Consider the following 11,847-nt stretch of genomic DNA (forward strand, 5'->3'; position numbering starts at 1 on the left):
GAGAGCACAGAAAAATGGTTCTTTCAATGCATCTAGGTTACAATTGCAGAAAAGAACTCTTAGTTACATTCCAGAAGCAGCAGGCAGGAACCAAACTGACTGTAACAATAAGATTACAGGATATGGGAAGAACAGTTCCTACCCAGAAAATGAACAATAAACTGCTATGCTAGGCTAAAAGGGAACTCAAATTGTACTATTTCAGTCCACCTATATTTTAATGAACATAAATCTCGAATTACTGTTATAGTCCAGAATTTACTTTTAGACAACAGAGAGACAAATTCACTAAAAACAGTCTCAAAAAATGCATCCTATCCTCCCCTTATTTCCTTCTCCAATTAACCTTTTCAGATAACTGTATAAGTTGGGGTTTGTTTTATTTTTTATGTTGACCCACTTACCATGAGTTTGAGTTGAAATGGGTAGGTATTACAGCTTTCATTCCTCAAGGAACAAAGATCATCACTTTCAGAAAGATATTGAAAAATTCAGCTACAGTGATGTAGGATAGTAAAATAGAATTTGTGTGTTCTGATTCCTTTCATTATGTGAAAATCTTCATACCCGAACAAGAAGGCTTTTATAATTTTCATTATTTCATGGAGGGTGAGACTAACGTTCAGTATTCTGATTCACCACAATCCTTGTATCTTACCTTCTGATACATTGGAAAAACTGGAAGCATAGGGGCCATCCAACGGATGGAAGGGAGAAGGTGGGCTGTATGCCCATTCTGGCTCAGGCTCAAAGGAACGATTATCTGTTGAAGGGAATCAGAATTATACAGAAAGACATGTGCTGCTATGGATTATTTACACACACACAATATCAGGCCTTTTGACCAAATACAGTTCTACTACAAATATGGAAGTATATCCTATTAAAAAAAATTCTCCCTCTTTACTATGTATATCCTACTGTTCAATGAATCATGCACTCCATAAAAGCCAGTATTTACCAATCTGTTACTACAATAGTTACTTGTTAATATATTATCAGAACTCCTTTCTAGGGAAAAAAAAAAAAAAAAGAAACAAAAACACTGCCACCAAGTACAAATATATGCAGACAGTTGAGCCTTCTGGAGCTACAGGACTCCCTCAGGACAGAGTGAGCCATAATTTGTTTCAGTGTTCATATAAATTTTTGATAGGAGAAATTACATACCATAGAATTTTCCATATGGACTTCTGCTTTGGACATCAGCTCTTGGAAAACTTTCTCTGTATTCAGAGTCATGTCTCACAGAGGCCATTGGTATGGCTGGAGAGTAATTCTCTCTTCTTCCATTGGGCTCTCTGTAGCTACCATATGGTGAAGAATCATAGGGGTTTTGGTGAGATAACAGATTCCTTTGAGATCTCCTGCTGTGTGAGCAATAAAAAGGAAAAACCTGAGTGCCATAAAACCTTTCAATAGATATCCCTAAAAAATTGTTACCTCTTATCATTAAATCTGAGTACAAACTCAGATACTAAGAGGTATTTTGTATTTAGAACTTCAACGTCATAACTCGGGTTTCGTCGTCAACTGAATTAGAAAGACTAAAACTTTCTCCACTGGAAATTAGCATGGATTCTGCCTAAACAGGAGTAAGTGCTTGGAAAATGAGAGGACATGCAAGATTATAACACACTGTGAAAATTACTGGAACTAAAAAATATCCATGATATCTATGCCATGAATCCTAAAATAAATTTAACTGATAAATTATGAACATGTAAAAAGCAAGCAAGCCATTTCTCTCAAATGCCACCTTCCTGATGACAGCTTTAAAAAATTGTGCCTGAGAATGCAAGCAAAAAGGAGGGATTAAAAGAACTTCACAAATCAAAACTCTGGAAAAAAGTTTCCCCTGCACATAAATAATTGCATTTCTTATGGCACAGTCACAACAACAGAATTAAATAAACTCACTTTCTATCAATTTCCAGTGTCTCTGAGAAGCGGTAGTCGGGATTTTCAAAAGCTTCATTGTAATAATAAGACATGATGAGTCTGTGGTTTGAGGGAAGAAATCTTCCTTATTTTTGTCTCTGCTGCTTCAGTAATATGTTCATGACAAGACGGATTTTAGACCTAATTACAAAACAGATGCATATACATATGAAATGGAAAGAAAGGAAGTTCATTTTAGCACAATAGTTAGATTATATCACTCTTCCAACAAGTAACATGAAACAATATAAATGGGAAATGGTTCTAATTTTGTTCTCTGATTTTATTCTACTTACCATTGAGAAATTAGGGTCCACGAGAAGTTGCAGGTAAAATGAGAACTATTTTTCTATAGCTATCTCTACAAAAAACTAAGGAACTTGAGCATGTTTCCCCAGCATTGACAGACAAGTAAAAACATGTTGAAACATTAAGGATAAAAATTCTCTTTCTTCTTCATACAGGAAAAGCCAGACATACAATTTTTCTCTGATCACTGTGACTCCAAAAACCAAAGAGCAGGTGAACTCTGCCCACTTCCCTCCTAGCAGCAGCACCTCTAAGCCTTAGTTGTGAACACAGGACACATTGGATTAATGTTGTGTACAGAGCTGACATTATTTAGAGAACCATTCGTAATGAGGGCTCTTCTAATGACTTAATGTATTGATCTTGTAAATAGTTTCATTCTTAGCTTTATTTCTTACAGAGTGTTCCACTTTACCATTAAACAAACCAGACTTGTTCAGAGTTTAACTTTATTTACAAGAATGGGAGTATGCAGTTAAGCTAGCAAAAGGAGAACCTCATATTCAAATTAAAGACAGAATCCATATTAAACAAGCAATTCTTGAAATTATTCAGAAGTCATACTCAAAAAAAAAATGAAAAAGAAGCAATTTTTAGCATTTCCTCTTAAAGGTGTCATGCCAAGTTTGATAGCTGGAAAGATATCCAACAACAGGGAAGAAAAATAAAATAAAACCAAAGGACATGTCTGGCAAAATCTATCAGAGGGCATGCTTTAATCTCAGCTCCACTCCTAGAAATGTAAAGCTGAATCTCATTTAACATTACCCTCTCAAACAGCTTTTCTGTCTTCAGTGGTTCTCACTTCTAATTTCTAGTGCAGTAAAGAAAGTATCACATGAAGAAAAGTATCTTCCAAATGGATAATTGTAGTGTCTTTTTAAGGCTTTTGAAGGCTTGTCAAAACCCTAACTCTTAAATTACTGTCGTGTCATTTACACACCTAAGGATTTTGGCAGATACTCTAAAATTATGCTGTGTGACATACATTTGTAAAACATTGTCCAGGTTTTGCACAATGACTTGCAAAGAGATCTGCCTGTAAACATAGATTATTGATTCTTACATTGTAATTAGAAAATTGTCTACGCTTTCATTATATCATGATGCAGCATGTTTTAATGATGTCCACATCTTCAGCAAATATTCAGTTAAAAAAAAAAAAAAAGCACACCAGGCAATTGGTATGTGCTCTATCACCCTTGGCTTCTGTAAATAATGGACTTTGATCCCTGCCAACAAGAAACTGTAAACACAGCCTTCCCTTGGTGAAACTTGTATTTTTCAGGCAAAAACCTACTGAGACAGGGTGAGATTCACATGTAACCAGGCAAGTAACAAGCAGAGTCTCCTCCCCCTATCCCCAAAGAAAACCAACAATCACTCCAGGAAATGTAAGAGTCTTACATGAAAAGTCATGGCAAGTTTTAATGTCCTGAGAGCTAAGCTTTCTTTGACAGAAAACCACTTAGCCCCTGATGAGCTTTTGAGAGCTAGCTTACAATATATATGGAGTTTTATACAAACTATACAATATATATGGAGTTTTACACAAACTATTCAGGAATTAGCATGTTCTGTCCTTACACTCCATCAAAAAGCACAGAAATACAATTTTTGAAGAAGATAATGATGGCCTTCTGCAAGAATTTGCCTGGAAAACTAAATTTCCCTCTCTAAGAACATTTAGCATTTCAAACTGTAATGGAAAGCTAACTAAGAAAAGATGCCTTCCTGAGAGGAAGAAAATTCTGAGACAACTCTCTCAGACAACTCTCTTTGAAGAGTGCCCCAAAATACACTGGTTTCCCAGGAAGCCAAACTCTCGGTTTCAGCCATCCGGAAAGCTGGGAAGCCTGCCAGCAAGGCAGCTGGAGAGTTGAGCACAGATCTAACCAGCTCATCAACTTGCCTGGTCTTCATTCAAACTGTAGAGAGATCAAACATTCAGACAGATAAACGTAGGATCTGTAGAACCAGCACTACCCAGAAGCGCTCTGTTCTGGTAGTAAGCATCACCCAGCTACACCAACCAGCCCACTAAAATGCACCCAACCAGAGGAAACAGATCAGCATGACTAAAAAATACATCCTTTACTTCTTTCTCTTACTCCTTTTGAAGACCTCTAGACCTTAGGCTTGCAAAAACACCCAAATAAGCCCAAGACAGACAGTCCATGGGCTCCATCATTATCCACTTTGTTTACTTTGAGTTAAAAGATGCACTTTATGCCAAGATTTCTGCAAAAACCCACAGAGACATTTACAGTCTAAGAAGGAATCCAGCACGTGAAACAACACACTGTTTTTTCTGCACTCCTGAAGCTTAGAGGATTTTAAATAAATTCCCCACGTATGCTGAGACATTCAAATTTTTGCAGTTTGCTCCTGCAAAAACTAGAGATTTTTCTCTTGCTAGCTGAGAATATTAGATCCTAAACCTTGAATGGCATTTAGAGCAAGCGAGAACATGCATAATCCAAGTTTTTTGTCTGAGGCTGTACTTTCCCAAAGATTATTGTGATATCTGGTGCACACTGTGCTGCAGAGTGGGATGGAGGTGTGTGTGTGCATGCATGCTAAGGGTGTACAAGTGGCATGCCAGGGTTACACAGGTAGCACAGAGAGGGTGTACACACAGCACACCAATCCACCCTCTTCCTCCATCCCACGCCCAAAGACCATGAGAAACTTTTCCTATCAAATCAGGTACATACATTATTGGTTTGGTTTGTGGTTCGATATGCTGGCAGTTTATAAATTTCTGATCAGGTGTAGCTTGTTGGAAGGAACCAGAAGCACGTAATACTGAAGCTAAATCATCTCCTTCTCTTTGACCTATGGCTGGATCCAGTAAACCATAGCTCCAGGAACAGCTATGAGGTTTAGACTTAGGTTCCCCTTGAAAAAATTATTTTCCAGAAGGAAAAAAAAATAAATAAAATAGCTGGAGAACAAAGGTTATGTATCAAGGAAAGAAAGCAGGAGCTTGACAAACCTTTTCAGGGTGGCATCTATTTTTTGGATGACATTTTGTACTTTGGCAAACAACTAAACAAATCTTGTGCTCTCCCTCTGGAGAACAGAACGGTTTAAGGTCAGTGGGCTTAAGAATCAAAGATATGTAAGTAAGGTACAGGATAGGTGGAGAATGGGTGCTTTCCGCTTAAATCATTCAACACACTCTGTAATGATAGAGAACAGGAAACTCCAAGCAATGCAAACTTGCGCTTCTGGATCGATTCCCAGAAAAAAATAACTGCTTTCACGTCACAAACCAACAACCATGACAAAATATTCCAGGTTACTTTCACCTATTCCTGTTTGGGTAATTCACTGCTATAGGAACTAATCCTCTTTTAGAATATTAATCAAACAAACGTGACTGTCTTGCTAACTACACTTTGTCCTGGTATCAAGTTTCAGGAAAGCCATCTACACCTTCGAGTCATTTACCTGTAATCTCTCAATAACAAGAATTACATAAAGTAAATTCTACTTGTGCAAATCTTGTAGACAAATGCAAACGGTAAGTTGCGGAACTACATCATAGTTTACCTAACAGTGATGAATGAAGGGAATAGAATTCATGGAAAAAATGATTCATATGGTGGAATGTGTTCCTTTAGCATAAAGATCTTTTAATTTTGTAAGCTAGGACTGAACAGTACTTCCCCATTATATATGTTATTTTTATTCATGAACCCCTCTCCTGTCTAACGTGTTCCACACAGCTTCAAACTGAGTATCAGATTGATTTCTGGAAGTGAAAAGTAAGCTTGAGAGTCAGACTGGAGTTAAAATTAGATTACATGTTGCATCAGTAACAAAGGTCTGGTACTAACCACTACTCTTCCACCATCTCTACCCCAACAGTTTCAAGGCAGCTGCAACAAACTAGGAAGTCTCTCAGAAATCTAAAGAGCCTGTGAGCTAAACAAGCACTCCATTTGAGAAAACCAGATCTTAAATTGACCTATTAGCAACGAAATAAGTGTGAATTATACAGGGAAGTGAAGGTTAGCTTTTATGCATATTGCAAAAGTACCCGGTCGGCACTGACAGGTGCCACCTCTTACTGGCTTTCCATTGTGTTTTTGTTGTGGTCACAACAGACAATAACAGAGCTTTATTATGGTAGACTTTCGGTCAGTTTCAGTAATGCAAACCACGCCTCAGCTACAAAAGATTTTCCCAGTGAAAGAGATGTGGTAGCAGCAAAGACTCGTTTGTTTACCACTGCATAGTCAAATTACAGGTAAGAAAAATGGGAAGGGAAGGGTGACAGCATTACCATTACTGTCACAACGCTGTTACCTCTCCCAACACCTTGTTGAACTTCAAGCTCACAAAGGCAGGTATTTCCTAGTCCTACAGTTCAACGCTCCCTACCAGAATACAGATCCCATTCTCTTTGTCCCCTCCATCTCTTCTTGATGGGAGGGAGCAGGGCGCAGAGAGGCTGGGCAGGCTGGCAGGAGCAGACAGAACAGTGTCTGTCTGACATGGGGACATCCTACTGCTGGACTATCTCTGCTGTCAGCTTATTGCTCCCAATGTTTCCAGCTACAGCTTCAGCCCGATGAGCTCAGCTTCTTATCTGCTGTATATCCATTTTTTACCTGCTCACTGGGTTGCCTTGTCCTTCCCATTTAGTATTCTTCTTGTTATTTCTTCCTACCCCAAAATATAGTAACACTACAACGTTTTCATCCTGTTTTGTTTTGTTTGCAAGTTAATCTAATTCTATCATCTGTGGTTGCTTAGATAAGGCTTTTGGAGAAGGACTGACAGCTACTGAATCTTTGCAGGTCTCAAGCAGAATTCTACAGCTCTATCTGAGTTTAAATGCCTTCACAATAAACATGCTCCTTAAACATTAAAAAAAATTATTACAGCATATAGTTTAATTTCTGTGTCCAGTTAAGTGTCTTGAGAACTTGGCACACACTTCAAAATTTTTGCTTAATGGAAATGGGTTAAAACTCGGGTACTTCAAAGTACTCTCCCTGATCTAGCACACAAATACCTGCTCCTCCACCTAAAAAGGCTCACACAATCACAACTGTTATGGACTGAAGCACATACAGTGATGATTTTGTATTATCTAATTGTATTATCTGACCCTCTTAAGAGATCCTTTTGACAGCAAATCTCTTGTGCTTTGATGCTCTGTTGCTTTTATTTTCTTACCTCAAGTAGCCAACTTAATCCATTGGGAAACCTAAGCGTTGGGTGAAAAGGAGAAATCAGGGATGTACCTAACTACTAAAATTAGAATAGGGAACTAAAGAGTAAAAACAGTATACCTGGCAGACAGAGGAAAGATGATTAGCAAGAATAAGAAACTGTGAACAGAACTCTGCATTATTTTTGTGACACTTGAAAAACTTTACCTAGCTCATTGTCTGATCATTATCATGAAAAAAAAAAAAGTCTAAGGCAAGCATCACTTCATACCTGTGCAAGTCAGTCTTGTGACTAAATTTCCTAACTACAAACTATCACCTTCTTTGCATATGAGGACTAAATCTTGCTTTGCAAAACAAGTTTGTTAAGTCTGTCTACTAATCAAAACTACCAGCTACTCAGATCTGAAGGAAATGTCTAGTTACAAAAAAAAAAAAAAAAAAAAAAAAAAAAAGGAAGCAGTTTTCAAGAGCACCTGAGCACCTGTTTGGCATTGACTTTACTGCTTTCCATGGAAAGACAGCCTATTACACCTGGTCTATTAGAGTATTAGAGGCAGGAGATACAGATTACAACAGTTCCAATGTTTTGCTTTGTTTATTCTGTACGTGCAATGGACACCTATTATGTTTAAATGCAACCTTCGAATTATACTTTAATGAGCAGTATCAGTTACAGGAGTCTCATTCACAAGTTCACCTTATGAAAACTACATATACAGTCATTTTAAGTCAAAACAGTGTTTTGAAGACACACAATTTTGTTGATCTGACAAAAAGCTATTGTTCTGTTTGTAATTTTTAGCTTAACTTCCTGTTAGGATATTGTCATCTCATCCTATTTACACAGCTAGCACTTATGATGACCCTGAGGGAAAACAAAAGCTATTCACCATATTCTAGCAAGTCAACTAAGAAGCTAGAAAACATCTGGGAAGAACCAGTGAGCAGAGCAGAGAGTCAGTTCCATCACGGCTTTCTCCTAGCTCTTCAAAAGCCTTACATGCAGTTTTCAAATTGCTGGACAATTAATTTTGTACAAACTACTTATTTTTCTGGCAAAGCGAAGCTAAATTAGAATACAGTGTAACGCGTCAGTACATTAGGGCTCTACTCCTTAGTGAACATACAGAAGCTATGGACTATACAAGTCACAGTTAGAGTCTTTTTCACAAATTTATGAACAGGGACATCTCCACAAAGTGCTAGTGCCTGTTATGTCAGCCCATAGAGCAACACCACAACACCTCACCACTTTCATGGCAAGAAAAAAAGATCTCCCAGCATATGCATGTCTCACAAGTTTACTCTAGAAAGAAAAATAAAAGAGGTGAGAATATGAGGGAGAAAAAAGAATAAAGGAAAATAATTGATTGCTTTGTGCTAGGCCAAAACAGGACGCAATTTCCATTACATTGCTTAGTACGGAAGTCTGCTGCTGTCTTTGTCCTGTGTCAGGCTGTTCTATGTGGGCAGGGACTCACAGAGCACCCACATCTGAGCCATCATTCTCGAGCACAGCTTCAGTTATACACTGGTGTGTAACACTACTACATGGAAAAGGATCAGGCCACTGAGTCCCATGAGTGGCAGAGGAGACTGTGGTGACACAAGGTCAGTGGAAGCAGAAGTTAGCATAGCCTCAACCCAGTAAAACTGACTCCTTGCAATTTGCTTAACAAAGACTGTTTCAAAGGAACAGAGGTTTAGCAATGAATCTTGGATGTAAAGATTGGGCTTTGGATATAATCTTCTGCATGGAAGAGTTTAAACCTTTGTAGGTATGGGATAAAGAGGGAAAAAAAAAAAAAAGTAATGCTGGGACTGAAGGAAAAGAGAGCGATGTTTAAGTAGTAAACCTGTGTGTTTTGAGGGTGTTACAGAATGCTAGACCACAAAGAACATGATTCTTAAATGGGAGATTTCCCTGCCTCTTTAACAACAACAAAACCAAAACCAAAACCAAACCAAACAAAAAAAGACTTCCCTTTACCTTCTACAATTTACGAAAATCGCAACCTGCTGTTCAGAAAATGCAGTGCCACATCCATTCACTAGCTAGCAGACTCCAAACCACAAGCTGCACCTAGCAAGAGCAGACATTACGCTGCAAGCTGGTGATCGCAGCACGGCTGGTGCAACCCCTCACAGACTGGTGCATGGCACACCCCATCACGCTGAACACATCAGGGAAGGCTGAAAATTGCTGTGGCAATCCCCTAAGGGATCGACCCTTCCAGCTGAAGCCAGCAGAAGCTCTTAAGTGACAAATGGGGAGCTGAAGCTGCGAGGTGCCACATAATTGGGCTGCCACCAAGGTGAGGACACCACTCCAGGTGACTGCTCACCTCCCACCTTGCAGAAGCCGGGCACATCCCCGAGCACACATGCAGCCCAGCCTTCAGACTTATATCTCTCTACAATAACAGCGAGCTTAGAAAACTGCAGCCAGCTGTCTGGCCGTTCAGGCGACTCCTCCAGCCCAAGGTGCAGAGAGAAACCACCGCCCAGCCCCACCATCGGAGAGCCGCTGCAAGGCTCTGAGGGTCCCCTGGGGGCTCCCCAGGCTGCCTCCACTGAAACCCCAGCGCAGCCCCGACCCCTCACCTGCTGCCGGCCACCCCACGTCCCACAGCAGGCACCTGGGTCCCACACCCTGCCGGCTCTTCCCGCAGCCCCGGACCGCCTCCAGTGAAGTCCTGCTCCTGAGGCTTACGGAGAGGGAAGGAGCAAAACGATCGTTTTTTTGCTTTACCTGGTACAGAACACGTCACTTGATTTCCAGCTGATCTCCCAGGCACTCGCCTTCCCTCCAGGAGTTAACGCGTGCCTTGCTGTTGGCTCGGATCGCAATAGCAACGCAACAAAGGGACAGAAAGTAATTAGTTCTAGACGCGTGATGTGTTTACATTGATTGTTGGATTAATCATTTGTAGAGCAGAGAGAAAGAAATATCTTGACCTTGCATCTTTACCTGTATTGCAGGAAGGCTCATCTAGTGGTAAAAAAAAAAAAAAAAAAAAAAAGTGAGTTCACACTAAAGCTGGCAGTACTTAGCAGCTTCTGGGTGGGGGATTTCATACCAGCCTCACGCTGCTGAACTCTGTATGGAACATACAGAATTTCTTCACCTTTAGCATAATACATACCTCTCTGTTTTTTGTTTTGTTTTGTTTGTTTTTTTGTTTGTTTTTTTGACTAAAGATGCCCTTACCAGCCACTGGGGAATCAGTAACAAACCAATTTGCTCCATGTTCAGAAGCTGTGCTGTTGTAATGCCTGAGGATCACTTTTACTGAATGGATGGTGCTTTTCCAGCTCCTAAACTGGGTAAAACATGTCTATCCTGTACCAGGTGCATTCAACATAGAGTTGGGTGAAGTTTCCTGGTCCTACTTTATGTTTTGCCCAAAGCAACATTCCTGACGTGACTGCAGAGGACTTGTCTGTAGATCTCCTATACTGATCCGGGAGCTGCCTGCATGTGGCACAGACCACAGAGAAAAACAGGGTAGTTGAACACAAGAAGCCCCAGAATTAAACACTCACTAAGAACTTTGTGAACCTTTAGTAGCCATTTTAAGCTGTGGCATTATGAAGAGGAATATGAAAGAAAAAATGTCCTGGAAACGTGTTGTTGCTAAATTAAACAGTTGGATCTCCAGCGCTGTGGGAAATAATATATGGCACTGGCTTCTGTGCTCAGCACGGACTAAAAATTGCTACTTTTGTGAACAGGGTACACTGGACAAATAACACGAGAGAAGAAGCTGCTGCACTCCCTGTGTGACTGACAGACTCCAGCTCTATCACCCGCTCACATCTCCTCAGCGTGCTGCTCTTCCTGTTCTCACACCTAAAATTGCTGTGATCCTCAAAATTAACTGAAACATTGCCAAGTGCCTAAAAAGCTTTCTCTAGTGAAAAAGAAAGAATAGAGAATGTTCTCACAAAATTCCTGGGAAAGTTAATCTTGTTTCAATTTGTACAATCTTTATTTAAATTTGTTCTTACAGGGTCATTAACTCAACACTTTTCTACCTCACAGCATTTCAGAAAGGTAATCTTATTAATCAGCAAGTATATTACCTTTCTGCTTTTTATTCTTAGGGGTAAGAAAAGGAATAAAACCAAAAAGCAATATTGACAATATTAGTTATATTGTAGACAGATATACCAGCACGAAAACATGAATATCTACAAAATGTTTTTCTGAAAATTAGTTCAGTGCAATAAGGAAGTCACTAGTCTTTAATTACATCTCAGTATTCTCCGTATCTTTTTTTCTCTGCAAGTAATACATCAACTTATTAATCGTAAACATGTACACCTAAATTACTTTGAGTACATTTAGATGTCAGCTTACAGTTTTATCATTAACATTTTATGGTTTTATTATGAAAAGTGA

At 39.4% G+C, this 11,847-nt stretch overlaps 1 protein-coding gene across 4 annotated transcripts in view; it reads right to left on the reverse strand.

Annotated features, from left to right (window-relative positions):
* TMC5 (transmembrane channel like 5) overlaps positions 1-10,332 on the reverse strand; it is a 28,080-nt gene extending 17,748 nt beyond the window's left edge. For 2 of the 4 annotated variants that reach the window (XM_013177177.3, XM_013177174.3), the window contains exons 1-4: positions 10,195-10,332; positions 1,921-2,082; positions 1,171-1,370; positions 659-763 (exon numbers count right to left, since the gene is read on the reverse strand). In XM_013177177.3, the coding sequence (XP_013032631.3) occupies positions 659-763; positions 1,171-1,370; positions 1,921-1,994 (379 nt within the window). In that variant the 5' untranslated portion in view covers positions 1,995-2,082; positions 10,195-10,332. The other 2 variants (XM_048060401.2, XM_013177176.3) reach the window with 2 other exon arrangements.
* Between the last annotated feature and the right edge of the window lie 1,515 nt (positions 10,333-11,847).

This window comes from Anser cygnoides, chromosome 15 (assembly GCF_040182565.1).
Source record: "Anser cygnoides isolate HZ-2024a breed goose chromosome 15, Taihu_goose_T2T_genome, whole genome shotgun sequence".
Taxonomy (NCBI): domain Eukaryota; kingdom Metazoa; phylum Chordata; class Aves; order Anseriformes; family Anatidae; genus Anser; species Anser cygnoides.